General features: G+C 35.1%; 1 protein-coding gene across 3 annotated transcripts in view; it reads left to right on the top strand.

Moving 5' to 3' along the window:
• Nucleotides 1-703: 703 nt before the first annotated feature.
• The window catches only part of SEMA3A (semaphorin 3A), a 206,044-nt gene continuing 179,156 nt past the window's right edge, over nucleotides 704-27,591 (top strand). The window contains exon 1 of one of the 3 annotated variants that reach the window (XM_078060096.1): nucleotides 704-1,428. In XM_078060096.1, the coding sequence (XP_077916222.1) occupies nucleotides 1,317-1,428 (112 nt within the window). In that variant the 5' untranslated portion in view covers nucleotides 704-1,316. Of the gene's footprint in view, nucleotides 1,429-4,014; nucleotides 4,044-9,565; nucleotides 9,860-27,591 lie in introns of those variants that run through there. The other 2 variants (XM_078060098.1, XM_078060097.1) reach the window with 2 other exon arrangements.

Genomic DNA, 27,591 nt, shown 5'->3' with positions numbered 1-27,591 from the left:
TAGTAACCTTTCACCAGGTCATGAAGACACAGAGATACTCTCTTTACGTTGGTCCTTGACACTCAGCAGGGACTTTTGTGAACTTTGTCATCTTCCTCTGCCCTTTAAACCAAAACTAGGGAAGTGGCTTTAATTAATGAGATGTGTGATGCATTACAAATGTTAGCCAGGGCATTCCAGAAGCTGGAAAACCATAGATGTTTTTAAATTCTGAGTATCCCTTTGAGTTGTAATTTATAATTCTCAGTGGACCTATATTTGTCTTGAACTGATTGTTGAAATGGGCTGTACTAGGAATTTCTTCACTGAAATTGCAGTGGGGCGGGGGAAGGGGGGAGTTGAGCCAAGGGGGTTTGTTGGGGAGAGGGAATGATCCCTAACAAGGCTTTAAAACCTTCAGTGGTTCAAGTTATAGTGGTGAAAAAGATACCCATGTAGACACATATGCATATGTATATGCATCTATATGTATATAGATACACATACATACACACATATAACACACAAGTTCAAAGGAACTATATCATGAGTATTAGTTGTAAATTTTGTGGGTAGCAGAATTCAGATTTTTTTAATCAAAATTGCACCTAAAAATGGCTATAAAACAACGCATGCCTTGGGAAGTAAATTTATAGCTCCATGCCTTTCAGAGAGGCACGCTGGAGGGTTCTGCTCCCGGCTCTAATCTCTATGAGATGTTTTTTGCATGTGTTGTGTGACAGGAGGGAAGGGGAGTGGGTTGAGCTCGCCTGTTCTCCCATTGTCAGCCAGTCTAGTGAGTGTTGGGAAAACCTGTCTGTGAGATCTTGTGTCATCTCTCCCTACATGTGTACAGGAAAAGTCCGCGCTGCTCACGGTTCCTCTCTCTCTCTCTCTCTCTCTCTCTCTCTCTTTCTCTGTTTCCCTTTCATTCTGCTTCCCCGGAGCCGAATGAAGCAGAGAGCAGGATTAGAGTCCGCCACCGGCTATCAGAAGAGCCTAGATAAAAGGAACTGCTTCTTAAGCACCACTGCCGCAGCCCTTGTTAATTTTTTTTTTTTTTTCTTTCCACACAACAGTTGTGCCTCATTATCCGGTGCCTGGCTCGATTTTTTTTTTTTTTTTTTTTTTTTGGAGGGTTTGAAGTTTCTGGGCTTCAGTGACTATTACAGAAGACGACGTGTTAGTGTTGCCGTGAGGTCTTGATTGTCTGCATTTATGAATGAAACTGACCTAAATCACCTGTTACCTCCAGTTTCCAGATTGTTTGAACTTCTCTGGCCGCACAATACAGGAGGGAAGGCTGAAGCAGCATAAGGACCTACAGCGTCTGCAGCATGGGCTGGTTCGCTAGGATTGTCTGTCTTTTCTGGGGAGTATTACTTACAGCGAGAGCAAACTATCAAAATGGGAAGAACAATGTACCAAGGCTGAAATTATCCTACAAAGGTAAATCTTTATTTTTCTTTTATTTCGGCTAGCTTTGTAATGACCCCTGCCCCCCCCCCACCCTGCCCCAACCTTTTCATTCCTTGAACTCCCTCCCAACCCAAACCGTAAAACCTTGAGTTTAACCTGGGAAACCTATGTGATTGTGTGTATCTTTCTGAGATGATTTAAACACTTTTTTATAAAAGCATGTCTCCTGTTTGATATATGACAATTTAAATGCAAACAAAGAACATTTAATCACATTTGCAGAGAGGAGCTGAATGCCTGGTAAATGCTGAGCTGTATATGTGATCATATGTTCTGTTAATTTTTCTGACTCTACTTATATTAAAATATCTTTAAAAAATCGCTATTGCAAAAATAGTCTCTTTGTAGATGTGAATGCTTCACCTATAGTAATTGTTACGATATATTGTATTTTCTTAGTTTTAGGCACTAAATGGTTAATCGTCATCATGAATATTCAGTTTGTTCAAATCTGACAATCAGATGCTTAACATAAGCAGTAGATCATGGTTTGCCAAGAGAATATAAACTGGAGGGAACAGACTAGTTTTTCCACAGTGTGTTATGATTGTACAAAAGACTGTGTATTTGGCTAATTGGTGTAAAGCTAAAGCCTTTGAAATATAATGTTGTTTAATTCCATATGTACTTTAGTGAGAACTGAAGAGACATTACTTTCTGGTTGTACAGCTAGTTGTGGGAACTTCTTTTCAAAAAGAGTATAAATTTAAGAAAGGAAAAAAAGCTTTATCACATGGTTGCTAGTACTTTATGTGGTCACAGTTTAATGCATATGCTTGGTTTTTAATGAGGACTTCAAAGAAAATATTTGTCCTATATTTGTTTATACAGATTTTATAGATAGATGTATCAAATAATGCTAACATAGATGGAAAATTATATATATATATAAAACTTTTAATGAAAGACAGTGTTTATATAACTGAGATATTAGTAAAAATGGAGTTGGAGATTAAAATGCTTTAACTCAAGTACTTTTACTCCCTAAGGTGTTGCTTTCTTATGATTCTCAGATTTCGGGAATTGGGGGTGGGGCAGTGGGAAGCTTCAATTGTATTCTGGTTTTAGCCTATAATGTGAAAGAAAATCATTAAATCTGTCTGTAGAGATGTCTGTCTACTGCACACTGCTTTTATGCCAGAAACATATTCTTTAATTTTCACATGATGGGGAACATCTCTTTCTGAATGCTCTAGTGTGAATGAGGACCACAAATAGGAAAGAGAGATGTAATTTTCACACTTTGGATTAGAAAATTCAACACCTATTAAATGTGTTTATTTGGAATTAATACTTGCTAGATAAAACACATTGGGTTGAAAGATACATTTATTTTTCCTATAATAGTTTCCTAGTGATTAAAGTGGAAATGGATTTAAAACATTAGCAAACAGAATTGCAATTGTACTTATCAGACAAGATTTTTAAAAATTATATGGCCTCTATTAAATATTTAATTAAATCTCTATTATATCTCTAGTAACTGTCTTTAAATTATTTTTATAGTATATGATATCATGGCATCTGTATTTTCCTCAGTTTTTGCTTTCCATTTTCATTCTTGAAGAGAATGCCATCAAATAATACTTAGCTTGATGGTCGATTTTATCCAAGTTTATATGCCTTATGAGTAAGTTTCACATGCAACTTTACTTCTTGAAGATGAGAATGGCTGTATGTTATAATTTTAGAGTAACAAATTTGAAGCCTGAAACACACTTTAAAAATCTACTAGATTTGGGGACACTTGTTTAAATGCTAAATAAATTGTAAAATAAATAAGAATTGAGAATTATATTTATTTTGCAAGAATTTTATTTCCATGGTAATAGATTACTCTTCATTATAGAAGAGGTGCCATTCCTTTCTATATACTAAACAGATAGCATTTAATTAGAATAGTCCTTTGATATGTGTACAGGCTTTAAACTTGTGTATATTGACAATATGTATATATTGGACACTGTCTTTATCAACTCCTTTTAGCAATGGCATCCATTAGAATTATTATTTTTTTTTTAATCACAAACTGCCCCACACCTACATAACAATTCTATTGAAATACCTAGGGCTTAGCAACTTGGTAAAATAAACTGTGAAATGAACAACAAGAAGAAGAAGAAAAGGAATGGCCCAAGCAATTTTTCTTCTGTCATTTTATTGGTCTGTCATTACCTTTTTGTCTCTACATGTTTTGCCAAAGCAAATGCCTGGTAGCCAATTGTCAGTACTTTGTTTCTAAACTATAATAGAGATTTTTTTTAGCTACTTCTTTTTCCTCCTTAATTAGATGTCAAACACGGTTAAAACATCCACTGCTTTGCCCTTAAAAATATTCCAGCATGATTCATGAAGAGTTAAATCCCTGCCAACCCTAATTTCCCATGGTCACTTGTTTTCAAAGATCCACCATTAACTCTCATTGCTCAGGTTGCTAAGACGAAGTTTCAGGCAATCACTGTGCTTACTTTCTACTTGTCATCTTGCCTAGTAGGAAACGAAAGAGATTTGATATGTTAAATGAGAAAGAAAAAGAAGAAAAAGAAGGAAGCCTTTGTAGTGGATGTACATATATATCTAATAAGGTACCTCTTTACTTTCTAGGAAAAAGGGATTGAATAGATGTGTTCAGGACCATCTGGAGAAGTGATAATATTAGAAAAATGGGGTATGCTGGCTTTTCCTCTGAACCAATCTGATTTAGAATCCTTGTGGGGGAAGCAAATGTGAGAACTCTGTAAATCTCAGCAGTCACATACAAATTATCCTCAAGAAACATTCTCTCAGAGATACTTTTGCCTTCCTTAAATATATGTAATAGAACTAAATGTTAAAATGTTTCTTTTTAAAATTGATGCATAACTGTTTATTTCTCCTACAAAACTAGTCAGATTTCACTTTTCTCATGAAAAACCAGACTATCATATAATTTCCTTTTGGAGTGTGTGGTACAATGAAGACTTCAGAAAAACCTATGGAAATCACAAGGAAATAAATTAGGTTTGGGGTTTTAAACAAATGACAAATGTTCCATCACTCAATGTAATGAGCTTTTCCAGGACACTGTGTGCTTCAGTTTTAGTAGAAATCAAAGACATATGCAAGTCTGAATGTGATGGTGATCATGTGAATCCAAAGGTTAAATCAATGTCTTTAACTTTACTTTCACAGGGAGGATTTAGTAAATAGCACTTAAATAAATGTTTTAAAGGCCTTCTTTTCATACTTTGTAAAGCTTTTCTTTCCCCTCAGAGTCTAATTATTGTAACAATGCGATTATCAATTAAATCAAAATTCTCACACAGATCTTTCTGATAATAGAAGATAATATTTAATTTAAAATTATGAAATAAAATTTACAAAAGCTTTTTTTTCATTGCTCAGTACATTATGATCACTTCAAATTTCATTAATACGAATAATGATTTACTAATTAAACTTGGTGACTTTTCAGGATTTTTCTTTACTTCTACCAGAGCACACAGATACACGCATACAAACATATATATGTGTACATACATGAATATCTGGGTATATTTGAATGACAAAACTTTACGTTAATGTCTTATAGCTGAGAAAAAGTAATCTTGGCAACCTACAGGTTGTGAAATTTACAGACGCTTTACAACAATTTTGTTACTGGTTTACAATGATTTTCATATTTTAAATTATTTATTTATTTATTTATTTATTTATTTATTTATTTATTTATTTTAGAGTGGGCATGATCTTTTGGGTCCTATGAAAAGTCCTCTTGGATATCTCAAGTATTCACATGCTTCTATAGGATGGAATATGTCTTATACTGATAATCTCCTCATAGCTAAAATGAAAAGTATCTATGAAAGGTAGAGGAATATATATATATATATATTGAATACATATATATATATATTCACACACACCCACACAGAGCAAAGAAGTTATAAATTCATTGCAATATCTTTTCTCCTATAGTCGCTGCATATTTGACTTAATGATCCTTATTTAACATGGCCTTTTCTTTTCAAATTCTGATAACTTTAAAAATCATATTTTGATTCTGAAATCTTCAATTTAAGCACACTGGAAACTAGAAGTTTTTATTCACCTACTCAACAAATATATTCTGGCAAAATAATGAAAAATAAAATAAAACAAGATGCTCAGTCACACATCTTGTGATCCAATCCTGGTCAGATCAAATGCGGGCTAGTGAAAGTCTCCAATTTGTGCCTTCTCTGATTAAAGCTGCCAACCAGATTGGCCTTTGAAATAATAATTTATACAGTGTAGACTTTAGCAAGCAGGAAAATAACTGAGACCACAAAACCATGCCATGTAAAATTCTAACCCACCAGATTTTGATAATGATATTCAGTCATTACTAGCTTAAAGAAACCTGAATACTGAAGAGATAATTTTTCCAATTCTAACTTTATGTTGTTATTTCTCTTCATATAAATTATTTCCAAGACTCCACTCCTGACAATGATATAAAATACATGAATATTTAGGCAATTAAATAGATGTATAGATCTGTGATAACTTCTTTCTCTTTGTTTTCTTACTTTCAGTTATCACATATAAATCAAACAACATAATTAACAAAAATGTTACGATTTTTGCTGAATTACATTTAAATTCTATATTCTAAACATTAATGCAAATGAAAGATCTTTCAAGAATAAATTTAATTAAAATTAATAATATGATCGCATATATTCCTAGTAAGGAAATAAAAGTAAACTTTTGGTTGCAGAGCATAATCTATTTATGCTTAGGGTGAATGTATAATTGTACTTCAGATATGTACTTTAAGTAACTTATAAAATTATCATGAACTTAAGTCGGCAATAAGAAATTTTGTGGCTTACCTTCCTATCCCAATTTTTCTCATTTAAACTTCAGTGACACACCTACATGTCACAGTTCAAAAGTCAAAATATCACACCTTTACATGTTTGGGAGAATTTTATATCTAAAGCCAGGACTATGCTAAATAGAATTTGTATTTCAATTGTTCTAAAACCTTCCAGAGAAACCAGTACTAAAGTAAATTTTTAATCAGTCATGATCTAACAGCATTCATTTTCAAAGTCATGATATTATATCACAGAGAGTTACATATTAATTGATTAAGACATTGCACTTATCAAACATTTATGAAAAAAAATTTATGATAAAATGATTCATTAGGGCAAAGTTATTGGCAAAATCTCCAAAACTCATGACAGTATCTAAGTTTAGTGCATGCAGTGAAAGCTTATTTTAAAAAGACCAGCAGCTGTAAACATAAATTAGAACAAGTGTGAGTCTTGGGATAGATCTTACCCCTCATGACTTCTAAGGTGCTATTTAAAGGGATTATCATGATTTGCAGTTCTATGCTTCCACTAATAGGTGGCACTAGCAATTTGTGACAGCCCTTTCATTAGTTTGGAAATGGGCAGGCTGCTAGGATAAATATACACAGAGTAATGTGTGGAGGCCAAGTTTGGAAAAACTGGCAGAAGAGTCAGGAGATGTAACATGCACAGTGCAGAAGCATTAGTTAAAATGCAGTTTGCTTAAGATTTTGATGTGCTCCATGCATACATTTATTGGTACATTTGGACCCTAGAAAAGTAAATGGTTATAAATAAATAAACAAACAAACAAATTTTTTAACTTAAATAAGACTTTACAAGTGAAATTGATCTGTAAAATGTAAAACAAAATAATGAGTGAAATAGTAGTACCAAACCATCAGAATGATGGAAGGACAGCTTCATGTGTCTCTATGTATATTAAATATTTTATATACGTTCATATATATACGCTCCTATTTTTTTAAGTCTGAATCATAAAATGTTCTTAACAGAAATGATGGAGCCTGCCTGTGACACATTATTGCCATTGTAACTGGAGAGTAGCTAATTGAGACGGTAAAATGTTTAGTAAATCACATTCGGTATATTTTTAAAAGTGACCCCTTGTGATTTGTAGATTGTTTTAAATTATTATCATAATTAAACATAGGGAAGAATCAATAAATTTTATCTGACACAAATACGTCTGAATGTCTCCAGTTACTATCTCCTTCTATTGCCAAGACATAAACATCAGTATAAATAGGAATTCACACACTATTTCCAAACAGTAACAAAGCTGGACTCTGTCAAACCCAGGATAAGAAAATATACAATTTACATACACTTAAATTAGGGAATGAAGATAAGCAAAAATAAAATGCTGTTGATAAGTATGAAGAATAATTGAATCTTAGGATTTTCTACAAGCTTGGGGCAAAACTTAAAGAGACCACAAATTTAGCGAATCTTGTCATCTCCTAAATGAGTCATTAAATCTGCGCTTCCAGGTTCTCTTTGCTTGGAGAGATATGACGTGGGAAACAATGTTGACCAAATCTCACAGTAACTCACTCTGTTGCTGATATCGTAAACATGTCTTTTGATAAAATATAGCATCACCCACTTGAGTCTTCATCGGCGAACTAAACGGAGCTTAGGATTATTGAATATGTCAAATGACTTCTTTGGTTTGTAAAATTACTTAAAAGGATCATCTCTGTTGTGCCAGACAGTGAGGTTCTCAAGGCTAGATCTATTCTTTTTCATCGTTAGCCTCTAAATGGCTCATGTGACTTGTTGAGTGATTCTGGGCTTCATTTGACACACCTTGTTTTTTTAAACGCAAATGCCTCTATATAAGTGAGTACGAAAAGAATGTACGTGTGTAATAAATCAATTCATTGTATGTGAATTGTACATTGTAATGTAGGGAAAAGTAAGCTTAGTGCTAGACCCTAGAGGAGGAGGCTCTCAGCTGAGGCACCTAGAAGCACACAAAGGGTATGGGAGCAGTGTGGTCTCCACAAACAGTACCTCCTCTGAACCAAGCCTGTTTCCGGACTGAATCACAAAGTATCTGGCTATCTTTACTCGCCTGCAAGTAAGACGTGGAGAATATATAACAATACATACATCTTGGAAGATCTTAGGAACCAGGTGGAGGAGTTATGTCTTGTCTTTGAAGGAACACCCTGATTTTTTTTTTTTTCATTATCATGTCTCGATACACTTAGCCAGAAAAGAAAGTGAGGGAGGCTATTCTAGAACCAGATAGTGACTAACGATAAAATGTCTCATCGTCCATCTCATTGTATCCAAACCTTTGTGTAAAACAAATCAGTTCTACCAAACAAAGTTGGAAGTACAATCATTTAAAAAAAATTGCAAGTGACTATATTTCATTGTTCATGCTTTTGAGAGAATTCTGGCTTTGCTGTCCAGCAGCTTGCTAAGATGCCTTCCTTGTTTCCTCTTATCTTTGACGCAACTAATTTGCTTATATAGGTCTAGAATTGATGTTTAGAATATACATTGATTTACAGTGCTTGATGTTAAATTCTTATAAAATATGTTGGTCTTGGGACAAAGTAGAGGTATCCACAGGAAAGGACAAAAGGACTACTACCAAGAGTGCTGTGTGTACAAATCAGATCTATTAAGTGACATTAAAAAGTAATTAAGGTCTCCTCCCAGCCCTTAAGGAATATATTTGGGGAAAGCCAAAACAAGGTTGTTTATAAGTGAGATCAAATCAAAACTAGACAAGTACTTGGGAATTTTCATCACATGTGTTAGAAATTTTAGTTTTTTTATCTTCAAATTTGAAGTTTCAAGAGAATAAACTCAGCTCTGCTGTGATCATCCTTTAAATGGACCTAGGTTTTCATCAACTATGCAAATTTCAATTATTTACAAATTCCATTATTATAATTAATACATATTTTTTATTTGTATTCTCTGTGTAAAACACACACAGACACATATGGCATGTGACCACTTCTTCATGGACAAGTAGGTTCTTGGGTACAGTGAATATAGTAGAACTTCTGAGGAAGGCAGTATCGCATCTCCCTAAAGACGTCAGTGGACTTTTAAAAATAGGGTGCAAGGAAGGTGGACCTCAATAGACAAGAAGAATGTGAGAAGGCAGACGTAGAGAAAGTGTTAATTACCACTATCGAAAACTATTTCTTTGTGATTTGTTTTTCCTTTCAGGAAGACGGTATATTTTTACATAGCTTATAAAATAGTATAGTTACATAATTTTTCTGCATTCAAACGTGATACGGAAACAAATCTGTCCTTTAACAAGGGAACTGAAAGCTGCAGTGTATCAGGCTTGGAACATCATGGAGTTAATCTGCGGTTGTCTAGGTTTAACTGAAAATGAGATCAAGAGGGACAAGTGGTACATACTTGTAAGGACTTTCCACAGTGGTCGCAATGGTCATTTGGGCTTATCCGCCTCTCCTTTGGGATTTGTCTATAAAATACATTGACCAGGTTTCTTTCAAACCAATGGAAGAAAGAAAGGAAAATTGAGTTGATTATCCAGTGTAGAGAACACTGTAAGTATGGCTCCTTGAGATTATAAAACATACTGGATTAGAATGCAGTTTTCTTCTTGTTTTCCTATTTCCTATTGTTTTCTGCTTTATCATTTCCTTAACCAATTCTCCAACAATTTGTGAAAAAAAGCAGTTGCTATTTTTATAAATCATGTTTGTTTTTAATATGAAGACACTTATGTCACCGATGTGAGGAGTATCAGGTTTCAAAGTCCCTTTAACTGTGTATTCCTGTTATGTACCATTTTTAACTGCAAAGTTATATACTGCATATATTTTAATTTGCTTAGCACTCCGTTTATCATTCTGGATGTTCCTCGAGTTCACTTAGGAAAACATTGGTTTCAACAAACAGCCTAGCAAAATTTTGGGACATTTCATAATACATTAGGCAAAGTTGTTGGTTCGTGGTCACTTCTGGAAATTTGATCATAATAGTGTAACTGTACTTGCAGAATTATATATAGATGAAGAACTACATAAATCAGTGTGTTTATATGTAGTACGTGTGTGTGTGTATTCATAACAAATACAAGAAAAGTTACATTCAAGTCATTATTTTTCTAAGCCACTTTATGTTTAATTGTGAATTGTGGAAAGTGGAATGCTGAGAAATAGTGAAGAGAGGATCTCTCCCTTTGCTTGATATCAGGTCTTGGATAGTTCAGGATTGGCTATGACCTTCTGTCCTTTAATGTTTGACCTTCCCAGTGCATCTTCTACAGTACAATGCTGCTGGCTAGTGGAGTTCTCTGTCTTCTCTAAGGCATCCCTACTCAAAGACGCTGCCAACGTGCCTCTCTCAGTGGCCCTTCCATTGAGCATTCCCAGCATGTTGGCTCCAAGCCATAGTGTTTAGTGTCTTGCTTCCACTGGAATGCACACAGTGTTTCTACTCTCGAGTCCTTCCACCTCCAGAGTGCAGGGTGTGAGCAGGACACAGATTCCCCCAATACAATAGCATTCCATCTTTCCAGATTTTAAATATGTAATCTTGCTTTAACTGATTCTGGCTGTCCTCCTCCCCCATCCTCCATCCCCATCTTTGCCCTAGAAATTGTCTTCATCCAGTACCTTCTTGTCTTATCCAAATAAATCTCATTAAAGCCTCTCCTTTTGAAACAAAATTCTGTTAAGTTCCCCCTGGGAATATGGAAAAATTTCTAGGCCTCAAAAATTAAAAGCCCTTATCTCTCTCTCAGGAAGAGGTTTAGAACATTTATTTTTATCAGACGGATCTCCAGAAGAGCAAACAAAATGACCATTTCTTAATTAGGTAATCTTGCCACTTTAAATTTTCAGTCAATTGCCCCCTTCTATATGCACGTACCTAACAATCTAAACTAGACATTGTGCCTGGTACAGGGAGTGTGCTTCCCATAATTTTAGTCCAACTGCCTCAGCTTTACACATATGAAAATAAGCTGATTAAAGGACAAAATAGCCTCCTTGATCCTTGAGATGTAGAAATGTTGCCCAAGTGATGACCCAGAAGCAGAAAGCTCACCCAACCAGAAATTCTTCACCCAGGGAGCTCTTCCCCATCTGCCCACACCCCTGCCTACTTTCCCAGACACTACAAACTCTGGAGAGGGGCTGAGCCAGCTGGGGTCTTTGACATTTATCTCTTCCACATGTCAAAGGCTGCAGAATATCTACACCTGGATCTCTCATGGGGAACTCCAACGCAACTTGTTCCAGACTGCGACCCCTGACCTTTCTACAAACGTATTTGTCCTCCTTATTCCCAGTTTCAGAGAATGTTGTCATTTTGTCCCAGTTGTCCAGACCAGAAGCATCTTTGCCTATTCTCACTGGCCCACCCCATATCTAACTAGATGTCCTGTGGATTCTATCTCTTGAGTCATTCAAATCTGTCCTGCTCTCTCTTCCAGGTTAAGTCAGATCCTTATCATTACTTGCCCTACAATGGCAACAGCCACCTTTAATTACTGTCTCTTCTTTCCATCATTACTGGCTACAATTCTTTCTGAAATTCAAATCTAATTATGCCTTTCCTTTGTTTGAAAATTTTACTGATTAAAGTCCAAACTCCTTAGCTTGACCTAAAAGGATGACTAACTTAAAGGAGTCTAAGGCATAGAGGGAACTAATTGGAGGTCTTGGAGTTGTTCACGTATGAGGAAATTAATCCCTGTGTAAGGATCATGATAACGAAAATGAGAGACGAAGGCTGAAGATGAGACATATTGAAAGTAAAGAAACATTAGATTTGGTAAATGACTGTGTATGAGGAGGATCTGGAGAATTCGAGAGCAATAAGTTTTTAAATTTCTGCAACTAGGAGTGTGATGCAACAATTGTTAGTAACTGGAAAGTGAAACTCACCACATTGCAGCCCGAACCATGCCTCCACCTGGTTCCAACTTTTCCATGTCACATTTATGAACTTTCTTTCCTGGGTGCACATCTTCCCAGCCTTAGTTGTTTACTGATGCTATTCTCACCAATAAACATTGACTTGGGTATCTCCTTTCATAAGGCTTTTGAAGAGGTGGAGAAGTATAACGTAGCATGTGGCAACTATCCTGAAGAAACTTAACCACTTGGAAGGGGAGAAGACCCAGATTGTTGGCTTTTTAACATCATCCTCTTCTTTAACCGTTTTCTTTTTTTTTAAGATTTTTTTTTTTTTCAAGTAATCTCTACCTCCAACGTGGGGCTCAAACTTACAAACCCAAGATCAAGAGTCACATGCTCTACCGACTGAGCCAGCCAGGTGTTTTCTATTCTCAGTCAAGTACAGAGTCTTGCACATGATAGTGCCTCATTAAATTCCTGAAGTGGTTGAAGGAATAAGTGAGGAGGTGACATATAATCATTCCAGGTGAGAGGGCTAAGGAGCAGAGATGAGACCACATATACAACAGACCTGAGTATAAGACATAGCCCATTATAGAAGGTGAAATATGGGAGGAAAAGTAATTTATGGCTACAGAGGTGGTTTAAATATGGAGGAATGGTAGAAAATTTTGAAATGGGTTAGAAAATGCACACTTCACATTTGAACAATAGATGATGAAACCTTTTAACATTTGTAAATGAGTGGTATGTGCAAAGCAATGCTTTAGGAATCCAGAAACCTGGTAGCTAGCCTTCAGTTCTGAGTTAATGAGGCATCAGCTGAGATGCTGAAGCAAGATTCTAAAACAAATGGCTACAGTTCAGAGTGGGCCTCATATAATGACCTTGTTCTGCTGGGGTACAGAGACTCCATATGTAGGCATGTAGCTCTGCCTTATCTACATAGAGCAATACGTTTTCACATGCCCAGAAAAATGCAAGTTGTATTTAAGAAAAACTGCAGATATTTGTGCTTTCATGTAAAATCTTTAAGTCCAACAATCTAGCGTCCTTTAGGATATAGCCATCCACCTGAAATATTCTATTGCATATTAATTCCTTTCAATTGTCTTAGATTTATGGCAGAACACACATTTAGGACTTCTGGTGAGGTACTGTGCATGCATCTTACTCTGTCACAATGTCACTATTTGGGCAAAGCAAGATATGAAGGGTGACCCTTTTGTTTTCAGGTTACTATATTATGTGGGCTCATCCTTCTTTAATAGATTTTTTTTTCTCCTGGACTGGCGTACAGGGATTCACGCCTTTGCACTTGATTCTAACTAGACAGAATTGGAAGCTGTGCTCAAACAAAGCAACTACTCCGAAGACTCCAATTCCCTGTTAGGCTCTCACACACTGGCCCAGAGCCATGGAGTTTCTTGCTTTCACTGCGTGTTCTTCATGTTCAATAGAGTCTCAGCCTTCTTTTGCTTCCCGAGGTGCCTATTCAGAACAGAATTAAGGTTCCCTTGGCACATTCTAACAGAGCACACATCCTCTATCATTCAACCTCCTAATCCAGACAGCTTCTTGAGAAAGATCTCTAGCATAACAGCAAAATGGGACCAAGTGACTAGAAATAAGTTTTTCTTGCATGCCTGAAATCACTTAGCAAGGCAGAGTAGAGTCAGTGTCTATTTTGTTCAATGTTGTTTCATCAGAAATAAGATTAATACTTGTCTCATTGGCATTGCTTTTTAGCTGTCAAATTAGAGAAAACTGGCTAGCCTCTGACGGTACTTCTGTCCACAGCTTTATAAATATTAGCACATTCGTTTTGGAAGAATCTGTTTTGACTCTTTTAGGCAGATGCCATATAAGGAAGTGAAATTAGCGATGCTGTGGTAATTTGTTTCTTTAGTACAAATCTCAGTCTCTAAGATTGAGGCGTACCACATGTAACACACACTATGGACCTCATTCTCCCAAATGGATTCTCCATTGTACATATTATACCATCTTTTCAAACAATTGACTTTTCTAAGAGAAACAAAAGATAGAGATAATAGCCGAATGTCTCTTGTGTGCCTCACCTGAACAGCAAGATTTATTGCCTTTTCATGTTTCCAAAAGAATAAAATTTCCCATTCTTGGAGTGTGCAAAATGAATTTCAACATTCCATTCTTGGAATGTGCAAAATAAATATATCCGATGATATATATTATCTTTATTTAGTGTTATTGAATAGGAAGTCATGCTGTGTTTACAGTGCTGAAGCCCTTGCTTGTTGGCCTGTTGAAAATTAGTGGCTTTTTCTAACTTAGCTACTAGAACAAAGATTTCACAAGGACAAGAGGAATCTTAGCATGGTGAAGAGAGCATTGAATTGACTCTGGCTTTTTTAGGTGTTAGGATGTGGGCATGTTATTAGCTTTTGTAGCCTCGGGTTGCTCTTCCCTAAAGTGGAAGAATAGCTACTTTATGGTCGCTGGTAGCTGGTATCGGGATAATAACAATACATTGTAATTTGCCCAATCATGGTCTCGTACATAGAAGGTTCTAGATCACCGTGTTTTGCTCTTTGGTGTGGGTAGGCATGCAGGTATTCTCTAACTGTTACTTTTTTTGTGAGTTCAATTAATAATAATAATACAAAGAAATTCACAACTGTTATATTTGTAGTGCACTTATTTCAAAGACTTGTAAAATAGTCTGAATGTAAAAACCATGAGGTTTGTCAGTGTCAGCTGGGCAGGGCACATTTGAGGAGGCTTTGTTACAGGCTGGTGTTGAAAGTAAACGATTGATGAAAAAACAGCTGAGTCGAACATTAGGCCTTTCAGTCCTGCACGGGTGAAGCTAAACGTCTTGATGTTGACCTGCTGCCTGACCAAGCTTCAGGTGTAACTTCAGCGGAATCTGTATGAGTGTCTACATAAAGCCAGTAGTGAGGATGCAGGCAGGTCTCTGGCTATGAATACTTACTGAGCCAGGCCGGGCAAGGAAGCACCTGTTCCTTAAGGAAAGGGTTGCCTGCATCTCACAGACTGTAAGTTCCAATTCATGTTTTCAACATGAACCAAAGTCAGTCATTTAATATTCAGTAAAAATAACCAGGAAATGACTAGTTTTATTTGCTCCCGTACTTACAGCATATCCTCTTAAATGGTGTAATGGTTGCCTTGAATGTTATTTTGTTATGATTTAGTCCATGAAGACACAACATCCTTCATGACAACTTAAAGAGTATTGAATTCACATAGGAATTAACACAATATTTCTATTTAATATGTCCCCGAGTCTGAATGAAACACTGTGGATATAAAGTCTGGGGCTTTCTGACCAATTCTATAACCACCTGTGATTGCAAATAACCCATTTGCAGGAAAGGGGATATTTGGTCATCAGGAAAATAAACTTGCCGCCTGAAGCCAGTAAATAGAATGAAGAACATGTCGAGAGTAACTTAAAGGGGCTTTTGTCTAACAGAAGACACTTGGAAGCCAGACTAGGAAAGCTAGACGTCCTTAAGAAGGGAGGTGACACTAACCACACTCGGCTTTTAAAGGAGTTTTCTGGGAGGCAGAATTCCTTTGGAAAACACTTTATGCACCAGCATGAATAAATTTCTGTGGTGCTCTAGACAAAGATGAATTTTATTTCATTGTGGCTTTCACCATATTACAATGCTCATAAACTATTTTACCTTATGCCAGACATGTGGAAGCAATCAGTATATGTAAATGATATGTGAAGGTGGGGTATAGTCTTAGCTTAAAAACTGAGACTGTCTGTGGTTATAAATTATAACCACATCACAAAGAACAACTTGCCTTTTAATAGTAACTTAAATGTAGAAATAATCAGTGATGAATTTTAAGTGTTCTCTTAGTAAAGTACAATAAATGTGAAATACAGTGCTACTTTGTGCTGTTACATTATTTCTAGGACACAATATTCAAAGGCAAATATTTTTTACCTTAAGTAATTGTTAATATGTAAGTAGCTGTAGTAAGACATAATTATGTCAGTCTGTCTCTGAGAAACTTTTGCCTAGGGTTGCATTTTATTTGTTTATTTTTTACTTTTTCATTCAGATGTAATTGACATACAGCGTTAATTGGTTTCAGGTGTACAATATAATGATTCAGTATTTGTATATGTTGCAAAATGATCACCACAGTAAGTCTAGTTAACATCCGTCACCATACATAGGTACTTTTTTTTTTTTTTTGAAGAGAACTTTGAAGATCGACTCTTAGCAACTTTCAGAACTTTCCATTTTCTTAACTGTAGTTACCATGTGTAGATTACAGGTGGCTACAGTTATTCTTTATTAAAATAAATGCCTTCTCTCTTTTCTATGCGCATATCAATGTGTTTTTTTGCTTAGAATGTATTCTTTCTACTCATATACATATGTGTGTATGTATATATGTGTACATATGCTTCATAACTTATCATCCATTTTGAACATATAAAACTGAATCAAATCTCCTTGACAAAGAAATAGATATAATAAAAATAAATATTTACTTTTCTTTAAATTCAAAATAACAAAATTCTTAGTCTCAATATGATGATGCTATGCCTCTTTTAAAATATTTCTACCATTTGCTATATATAAAGCCACACATGAAAATAACACAGATTCAAAGTAGTGTTACTAGACACACACACACACACACACACACACACACACTAGTGATAGGAAAGAAAATAAGGCAAAATGAAATAAACCAAAGACAATATTGAAGCATTTTCTTATTATCTTTGCAATGGAAAAAAAAGTACAAGGTCCTATATTGTTACACTGAAATCAGGTCTCTTTTACTCCCAATTTGCTCATAATAAAACAAACAAAAATAAGCAAAATTCTACTCATTCTAAGATATTTACCTGAGGAAACCAAGAAACAAATAATTACACTAAGTATCTAAATAAAATTCAGCAATATTTGGAACAAAGAAAGCCCAAACCTTGGCTCATCCTGCCACCCTTCATTCAATAGGCATGTTCTGGCCAGGGCCTATGAGAAACTAGGACGGAGATAAAGAACAGTCCCTGTGCAGAACTATCTCACCCTCCCTTTTCAATCCAGACTAACTAGGATTTAGCATGCCATTGGGCTAATTTTCTTTTTAATATAAAGTTTTCACAAATAGAATTCATTCTACAGCATGCTACGCAAATGCCAGCTGCCATCCGGGGTTAATTGCATACAGCAACAGTAGAGGATTGTAAGGAGAAAGAGAATGACCAGGAATGGAGGAGCTAAGCCGAGACACCCTGACTTGGTGTGCTGGATGTGAAAAGTGTTGGGAGAGAGACAAATCTTTCCACTTGGGGTGTGTGTATGTGTGTGTGTGTGTGTGTGTGTGTGTGTGTGTGTGTATTTTGTTGTTGTTGCTGTGGTTTGGGCTCAAGTGTAACTCTGATTTGTCCTGGTGTACATTTCCATATTATTGTGCTCTTGCTTCTTTAAGTATTACTCGCTTTCTCATCAGAAAATGTTCTTTAAAAACTTCTAAATTCATTTCCAATGAAGAAAAAGTTAATAAGCGTAACTATACATCAACCACTGTAATGATTACCAGGAATAGAAAAACACATAAGATTACTCCCTTTTCTTAAAAACATTACAACACAGTGTTTGACAAATTATAGTACCCAATGATGAGGCAGTTTGGTCCATCATTTATATGTAAAACAAATGCTACAATGTTTAGAGGTGACAGTGGTTTGTTAATTATGCTATGGTATGCCTTTAAGAATGAGGAAAATATGTTTTACAGGGAGTAAAATTTATGAAACGGCAAAATTAAATCTAAAAATGTCAGTGATCGATGATTCACTATAATATTTGATCATTACTATAATATCTACTAATATGTAATGAAGTACACTGTAATTTATGGGATATGTACAGATAAAGATGGCATGCATTCTACCCCCAAGGAGCTCATATTTAGTATATTTAGTGGAGAAGTTAAGCAAGTATGTCAAAACACACATTATGGGGCAAATGTGTGAAGAGTAACGTATCCCAACTTTTTTCAAAAAAGTAAAGTATCACAGAGAAGCAAGGGATCAGGAAAGTCTTTATGTGAGAAGAAACAAGGTGGGCATCAGAGAGCCTTTTGGCATGCATGGAAGAGAGAGGAAGAATGGAGAACATTCTAGGTAATGGGAATAAATTAACAACAAAAGGAGAAAAAGTGTCAAGGACACTTCATGAAATATTTAACCATTTTAGTTTGCCTAGGCATATTTAAGAAAATCATATGAGGTAAGTTCAGGTACTAATTGAATAATCATGAGCAATTAACTTGACTTCTCTGACCACACAATGCATACCACAAAAGAGGTATTCAATAACTGTCTGTTCTTTTATCCTTCAGTTTCCAATGGAAGTGATTAAATAACTCATAAAAATTGTCATCATCATTAATTTTAATTGATGTATTTGAGTGCATTATAGGTGCATGGCACTGAGCCCAGAACCACACTCTAGTAGGAATCGGTAGAACATTGTAGTTAAGAGCGTGGTTTTAGTAATCAGATGTGAGCTCAAATCTGACATATTGTGCGGGATATCCTGGATAATATGCCTCACTAAAACTCAATGATTATTTGTGAGATGGGGATACTAAAAGATCTACCCTTTTAGGTGGTTGTGTAGATTACATGGAAGGTACCCTTTTAAAATGTATCGTGTGGGAGGGGCACCTGGTGGCTCAGTCTATTAAGCATGTGACTCTTGGTTTTGGCTCCGGTCATGATCTCAGGGTTCTGAGCCCTGCGTCAGGTGCTCTGTGCTCAGCTCAGAATCTGCTTGAGATTCTTTCCCCCTCTCTCCCCCTCCCCCCGTTCTCTCCCCTGCTCGACACCCTACTCATGAGCTCTCTCTTTCTCAAATATAGCTAAATCTAAATAAATAAATAAATAAATAAATAAATAAATAAATAAAAAATACGTACATGTATCATGGAGGATACACATGGAACACTAAGCAAAGTGGTTGGCATGGAGAGTGTCTAGTAAGTATTAGACATTAATAGAAAATACAAGGATGGCTCGCAGTATGAGATAGGTCAAGTGGTGAAAGTTCAGAATAGATAATAAGTGTAATGGAAAAGCAAAAGCGGTATTCTTCAGGAAGGAGTGAGATAAGAGCTGAGGATTGAAGGAAAGGTACAAGTGAGATAAGTGAAGAGTTGAGATAATGGTGGGAGCACTTAAGTAAGTACATAAGTATATTTTGAGGGAAAGAGACAGTTTGTTTGACTGCCTTTTCCCTCTGTTGTGTTAACCAGGGAGGTGAAAAAATCATTTCAGCCAATATGGCTCCACTTGATGACGTAGATATTCTAATTATTGTGTCTGACTTTCTATTATTCTCCCTCTCTTCTGAGAAGATTGATAAGCAGTGACTAGGCTGAGATGTATTAACACAAGAGAGAGTTGAAAGAGCAAAGTGACTGGTATTCCCATAGTTGCGCATCACTGTGATCTACCCAGAAGTTTTTCATGACTAGCTGAAGGGGAGAGGAGTGAATCAACTCAGAAGAGTGGAATGTAGGAGGGGAAGTTATTGCTGTGAGGCAGGACTGGGGAAGGGGAAACTTTACTTAAAAATATATTGGTTCACACTTCAGTTTTTCTTATATCTCTCATCCATTTGAGACGGAAAACTCTAACTTATAAAATTCTTTAAATTCATAAATGATACTGAGTTGTTGTATAACAAGAGTAACTAAATGGGGATGTCTTTTTTTTTGCTGTTTTATTATTTATTTATTTATTTATTTTTATTAACATATAATGTATTATTTGTTTCAAGGGTACAGGTCTGTGATTCATCAGTCTTACACAATTCACAGCGCTCACCATAGCACATACCCTCCCCAGTGTCCATCACCCAGCCACCCCTTCCCTCCCAGCCCCCTCCACTCCGGCAACCCTCAGTTTGTTTCCTGAGATTAAGAGTCTCTTATGGTTTATCTCCCTCTCTGGTTTCATCTTCTTTAATTTTTTCCTCCTTTCCCCTATGATCCTCTGTCTTGTTTCTCAAATTCCTCATATCAGTGAGATCATATGGATACTTGTCTTTCTCTGATTAACTTATTTCGCTTAACATAATACCTTCTAGTTCCATCCAAGTCATTGCAAATGGCAAGATTTCGGTTTTTCTGATGGCGGCATAATATTCCATTGTATATAAATATAACATATCATATAACAGTGTAGGAGGGTTCAATGGGGGTGTTTTCTGAATATACTTTATGAAAAGTGAACATAATAGATACCATGCATGGAATGCATAAAAATTATTATTACCAAATGATGACATGCTCCCATAATCTTGTTATATTTCATTTGTTGTTGAAATTGTGCCTAACAATATGTAGTTCCGTTTAGCTCAGGACAAGAACAGACAGTTATGGGCGGATGCTATAGGTAAAAGACTAAGATATGATATAGTCATTTAGAAGAATAAAATACATGGTCTATCAAGGATATCCAAACACAGGGAACCTATATGTAGGTTGTTTATCATAATGTGCCTTCTGATACATCATGGATCAAAACATGCTTTCTGAAGCATAACAGCCACATACAGTAAAGTCTCTGCGTTGTATTCCCTACATTTCTCTCATCTGATACCACAAATCTAAAGGCATTCCATTGGATTATAGCTCTATTTTTTTTTCACTATTTTCACTTGAAAGACTCGTACAGAAGAATAAGCTTTATTTGAATGAACTTGCCTCATCATGTCCTTTTAACTTTTTGAAGTGGCATTTTCCTAACTTTTTTCCTGGGTATTCCTATTCATAGGGGCCTATTCCAAAAATTTTTTCAAGAAACTTGATAGCACCATTCAAGTGTCCAGTTTTATGGCTCAAGACTAGACATTATTATGTAACAATGAAAGAAGGCTTAGATGGGGCCATTTTTTTTTTTTTAAATTTCCAGACCCAGTTATCTTCACTGCTGAAATTGAGCATTGCATCCTCTAAAATTAATGCAGTATACTAAGAAAGATGGCTCCAGACTGAATTATCTGAATTATTTACTAAAGTTAATCAGTCATTGCTTTCAGTTCACAAACTAATATTGTCAATCGCTAGGAAATGTGAGCAAATGCAGAATACTAGGAATTGCTCTGTCAGATTTGAAAATTCTGTGAAACACTTAAAGAAATACTTAAACATTCTGAAACTCTACCCTTGAGTCTTAGATGCTAAGCATAGGATGATCAGCTCAGTTGGTTTACAAATACTAATTTTTCTACTGTTGTCCTTGGGGAAATGTGCTCATTTTTAAGCCACTGTTCCAGACTCTTATGGACATGAATCTGACACGCTAGTGGTTTGCCCTGCTATCTTTCATAAATAAATACCCTCATACATCTTAGAAGATAATAGATGTGGGGTTTTTTTCTTTTTGATAGGTATACATCAAACTCATGGCATGTTTTCCATTAAATACAGGAAGAGAGAACCATTTGTGGTAGAAGTCCCAATAGAAAACATATTTACACCCCTCTGATCTCTATTCCAGTCTGGATAATAATTTTTTGACTTGCCTGCTCCTTTTTTCAAAGTTCTTACCAGTCACACTAATTGGGACCTTTATTTAAATTGCTTCAGCAATTTACAACATACCACAGAATAACCTCTTAATGTGCACTTTATACCAAGATTTGTATCTACTGAAATTTAAGAACTGCATCCTAAATAATTTATAAATTCAAGGAAATAAGATATTGCATATATTAAAAAGGGAGCAACTAAATAGAAAGAATTATTCTTAGAAAAAATATTGAGAGTTTTAATCAGAATTCCATATTTAGGCTGTCACAGATTTACCTTCCCCATGCCAAATAAAGTGATAGGAGTGCTGTGAAAATTTAATGCTTGTTAGTGTTGGTGAATCACTGTGACCATAAATAAAAACTGCTATAAAACTTCAGAGCATTCTTTAGTGGGGCAGGCAAGGTTCACATAGAGTCTGTTCCTTTGCCTACTTCCAGACATGTAAGATTCATATATCAAGCTTTCAATAGTACATGCATCCACCTGATAAAATGTTTATCTGATTGCTTTATTCAAAATGATGGATATAATAATATAGAGAAAAAAAGTAAAAAGACTGCTCTAGGTTTCCAATCAAAGCATTTGCCGGCTATCATTTAAATAACCAAAACCATTTATCTGTTTATTTCATGCTCTGCCCTTAAGTCATCCAGATGACTCCAAAGAAGAGAATTGAATTTGTTCTCAAGAAAATTCCAGTTTTCAACCCTAGAGTCAGGGTCCCAAATAACACCGAATACTGATTACTAAACTTGCCCGTGTACCTCTAAGTGGTGAACCCTTGTGACTCAAAAGCAAGGGAAAGCAGATACTAGGGATAATCATCTGACATAGGTAGAACAGTGAGCTGGTGGCTTGCTATTCCTTTTTACTGAGGGTGATTGATATTCCCCGATGTTGATGTATACTGATGTTTGAATGAGGTTAGCAATAAAACAGTTGCTTTTAAAGTTACATCAAAAAAACTTCTGTGTTTCTGTTATAGTAAATGATGGAGATGATAAAAAAATCAACAATCACATTTAGTGAATATTTATTATTAGACAGAAATAGTGCTAAGATTTTTCTGTAAACTGTCTCATGTAATCATTACAACCATTCTAGGCAGTAGACATGTCCCATCCTTTTATGGATGTAGAAACTAAAGTCCAAAGTAGAACAAGTCAGAGAACTTGTAAGGAAAAAGAGGTTTTAGAATTATTTTTTAATTGTTGTAAGAACACTTAACATGAAATCTATCCTCTTAATAAACTTTTAAATGTACATTACTGTTGACTATAGATGCAATGTTGTACACTAGATGTCTACAGCTTATTCATCTTGCTTAACTGAAACATTATGCTTGATGAATACTAACCTCCCAATCCCCACCCCCCACCCCTGGTAACCACTGTTCCGCTCTCTGATTCTACGAATTTGTCTATTTTAGATACCTCACATAAGTGAAATCATCACTTTTAATCACTGCTCTCCATTGAAAAAGATCTGATTCCAAGCGACTGGAAGAAATCACTGTTTAAAGGCTACAACTATGCAATTGTACATACTCATTACAGAGAAAAGAATGGCTTTAAAAATTAATTACAAAATCACAGAGTTCTAAATTCTTGATATAATTATTGCTATGGGGTTTGAGGTGCTAAACGTTCAGAGACTATTGCATTTCCAAGAATTAAAACAGAGATTATTTATCTATTCCTAGCTTGAGACTCATACTAATAACTAAAATCTTTGGGAAAATTTTTTTTTCTCTAAGCATATGGGCCACATAGAAAAATGAAAAATTAGGACTACAAGATTAGATCTTTATTTATTCTATATCTTTACTTAGAAAATGTCATGGTTTTCCATAAAATCTTTCACCAGTTTTTGAAGTGAATCAGTGTGTGTAGTTTTCCAGCAGTGCATGGCTAATCATATGCCATTACATAATTACATAATTAAGTTTACTGAAATAAAAAAAAGTAATATATAAAAAGTAATTTTTACAAAAGCAAACTGCTTTAGTCTGTTTTGTTGATGCTTAAGATGTTTGAGCATACAAACCATTATTATAGACATTAAGAAAATTTTATGCAACACTCAAGTGAAACTTCTGTAATATGGCTGGTTGAGGCTGAAATAATGCAAAACCTCTGTGTTCCACAGGATTTACTCTCTAAACCATAAATCCCTTCCTAACATCCAAACATTACCCCAGCCTCGCTGGCAAATTGGACCTGGTTCATATAAAGGTTCCTAAGTTCTGGGAAACTTTTTGACAAATGAATGAAATCAGAGACTAGAGTCGATGGTCACATTCTATTGCAGATGCTTTATAGGAGGCATTACTTCACAGCATAAATGAAATGGGCAGTCTTTATGAAATGTTAAGAGGCTCATCAATCTTTCAAGAAGAAAGAGAAGAACTGTTTAGATAATGTGGCTGTTCTAGTTTTACAGTAAGTGATGAGTTCTTCTGTTCAAGGATAAGGGCAATTTGGCAACTATGAACATCACAGGTTATATTTTAGTTTTTAATTCAGCTCTTTCACTTAAAAAATGTTTTGAGAGGTGCCCAGATGAACAATTGGAATACTTAATTATACTTACCTTGACTGTCACGAACTTATAAATAATTATGCATTATCTCGTATTTCTCGACCTTAGGACTTGATTTATGTTTCATATTTCTGCTTGTGAATTTTACATACGTATATTTCTTTACAGCCTGGGTCTCTCCCATTGGTTGTACCAACTTCAATTCATATGTAACTTGACTTCCTGTCAACTTGAGTTCATCAGGTCCTCCTCTCAGACTCCTTCTCTTGTCCTCTACCATTCAGTATACGGCACCATCATTTATGCAGCTTAGTAGAGAACTTGTCATGCTGGGTTTCTCCATTATATTAGATGTATTTGAATCCATCTTTCTAATAAATAAGTAGCATTTTGTATAAGTGTTTTTAAAAATAGTTTGGATGGTTCAATGGAAGGCTCTTACTGTTTGGTTGGTTGGTTGGTTGGTTTTGTAATTAGTAATGAAACCTGAAAACATGATATGGAAAAAATACCCTGAATACCTTAAACAGAGAGAAACTGAGGATGTGGATAATAACTAAGATGTTAAATAATAACTCTACTTTTGCTTCAAAGAATAATTGCTTGTCCCTAAACTTTGCCTCTGAACTATAGCCATAAAGTGTTGGAAAAAACAAAAACTTACCCTTTACTTTGTGATAGGGACACAAAAGAACTCAGAATTTAGTCATTAAATTAATATTTTTCCCAAAGTCTTCCAGGTACAGACATCAGGAATGTGTATCTCAGGTTAAGAGACTTATACTTTCTCAGGTAAATGAACTTATATTTCTTTCTATAAGTTAGATACTTCCCAAAACAAAAATAAAAGAGATTGAATCAGGGGTCAGGAAATTACAGCCTGTCGGATAAACAGCCTGCTGCCTGTTTTTGTATAGCTTGCAAGCTAGGAAGTGTCTTGTATATTTAAAAGATTGGAAGCAAAGTCAAAACAAGAATAATAGTTGTATATGAAGTTCAAACTTCAGTTCCATAAAAATGAGGTTGTGAGTTTTGTCGGTAAAAAAAAAAAAAAAAGTGGAAATGTGTTGTACTCTCTTGTTCTAGAAGTACCCACACAAAATCCTCAATGTTGCCTCTTGGTCTGCAGTGCCAAAGATAGTTACTATACGACCCTTGACAGTAAAAGGTTTCTGATCAATGAACTCAGTGAGACTTGGAAATGATCAAGCTATTTATTTTTTGCCTTTTATAGGTTAAAAGTCAATTTGATCCCAAAGACCGACAGTGTGGAGATGTACGAAATGAATGTATTGGCTGGTTGCCTCACAAAAATAGACAAATTCTGATGCAAAACTTAAAAAGAGTGTATTTGAGATTTGAGAAAGTATAGTGAAATCTTGCTTTTGATCATTTAGCTTTCTTCCTCTATGACTGAACTTATAAGTTAACAGTTGCTCTTTCTCTTTTGACTGTTGAAGCAACTTAATATGACTTATATTGTTATCCTCATGGTACAGCAAATGCAGAAAACTCAAAATAATTATGTTCCTGCGTAAGAAGAGTAACATATAAGATTTAGTAAAAACATATTTTAAAGTATTAAGTATTAAAACAATTTGGTCCTCTCTTAATGGGATACTTTTTTCTTATATAAATTGTTCATTTAAAGTGTAAGAAGTCTATTTTCTTCATTAATAGTTTTGTTTATTTTTTGTTCCATTTTATTTTTTTACAAATCCTACGTGTAACTACTACTTAGCTGGTCAAGATGTTATTTATCTAGACTTACATGATAAAACAATAAAAAACAATTGAAAGGAATGCCAAAATCAACATGAAATTAATTGGCCATATTATGGTAAATTGATAACCTTCTTTTACTATTTTGAAAAGAATGAATTTTTCTAGTGATTTTGTCTGTTTGAATGTAGAACACTCTCTAATCTTTGTCAGGACAAAGGTGTAAATTTACATATTTACATTCAATTTACATATATAAAAAAGCTTGACTTATTTTAAGGTGGTATAAATCTCCGTCAGTGAGTTAAGTGCAAATCTCCTTCCATTCTCCATCCCAAACAAGGAAATACAATTTATGTTTCATTAAAATAACAGCAGAAAGCAATCTTTCCCCTTCATGTGATGTGACATTTTAACACTGATGGTCACAACTTGAAACTGAACTCTACGCTCATTTTTGTTGAAAAATTTGTATTGTTTCAGAATAGGTGGTATATGTTGATTTTGTACTCTAATTGAAATAACTATTCAGGAGACTGGAGCACCATTCTTTATAATTCAGTGTGATAGTGTATTCCATCACCCAGCAGCTCAATTTCTTTCTTCTACCATCTGTTCTTTCTTTCTTCCCTCTCTGCCAAAAATCGATAGAACTCAATGAGCAAAATTGAGCTGTTCTGTAACCCAACCATATTGGGATTATTTTGTTCACAATACATTGACCTAGTTCTTACACTGGTCCAGTTTAATTAGGTAAGCCCTCTGTTTATAAAAATGCACATTTACTAAACTGTAAACATTAAATGAGTGTTATAAAAGCAGCCAAAATGTTATTGTTTCAACAGTCAAGATTTTAAGATGGCAACACTTGGCAAACATTAAGCCACACACTGTCTGTTTTCAGCTTGGAAATCTCTATGCAGCAAGAGCTTTTCATGAGAATCAATTGTACACATCCAAGGAGATTGGATAATTAAATTTTTAAATGCAAGGAAGTCTGAAAATATTATCAGAGATTTTACATATATATGTATGTCTCTAAAGGCAAGTCTATCACAATATTCACAAAATCCTAGAATAATTTTCAGTTGCGCTGTTCCATTTGAAAACTCTATATAAAGTTCTTTGCACACATATCAAATCTATCTCAGATGATTGTCACAAATAAATATACAGCAAATAGAAAAAAATGTAATGGCATTTTCTAACAGTCCAAAATCGTCACAATGTTTGCTGTTGTGCAGCCTTATTAGCATAGAAAAATCATAGCAAAAACCCTATAAATTCCATTTAAAAACTCACTGCAAGGTTTAGCAACTGAAGAAATTACAGTAGTTGCACTGTTTCTACCCTCTAATTTTGTGTACTTCTTATATTACAAAAAGTCACTTTCATTTTTTTAAGTGAAGTGATAGGCTTTTATAATTAGGAAGATGGGCAAAATGTAAAACAATGCATATATAAAAATGCTTTATCATCAAAAGAGAGTGAGTCGTTGTAACTTGGAGTACCAAGATGTGCTCGCCTTCCATAACTTATGTCAAGGCTGTGCTAAC

Source organism: Halichoerus grypus, chromosome 12 (assembly GCF_964656455.1).
Source record: "Halichoerus grypus chromosome 12, mHalGry1.hap1.1, whole genome shotgun sequence".
Taxonomy (NCBI): domain Eukaryota; kingdom Metazoa; phylum Chordata; class Mammalia; order Carnivora; family Phocidae; genus Halichoerus; species Halichoerus grypus.
Note: the sequence above shows the minus strand (reverse complement) of the source record. Positions and strands in the feature narration are given on the sequence as shown.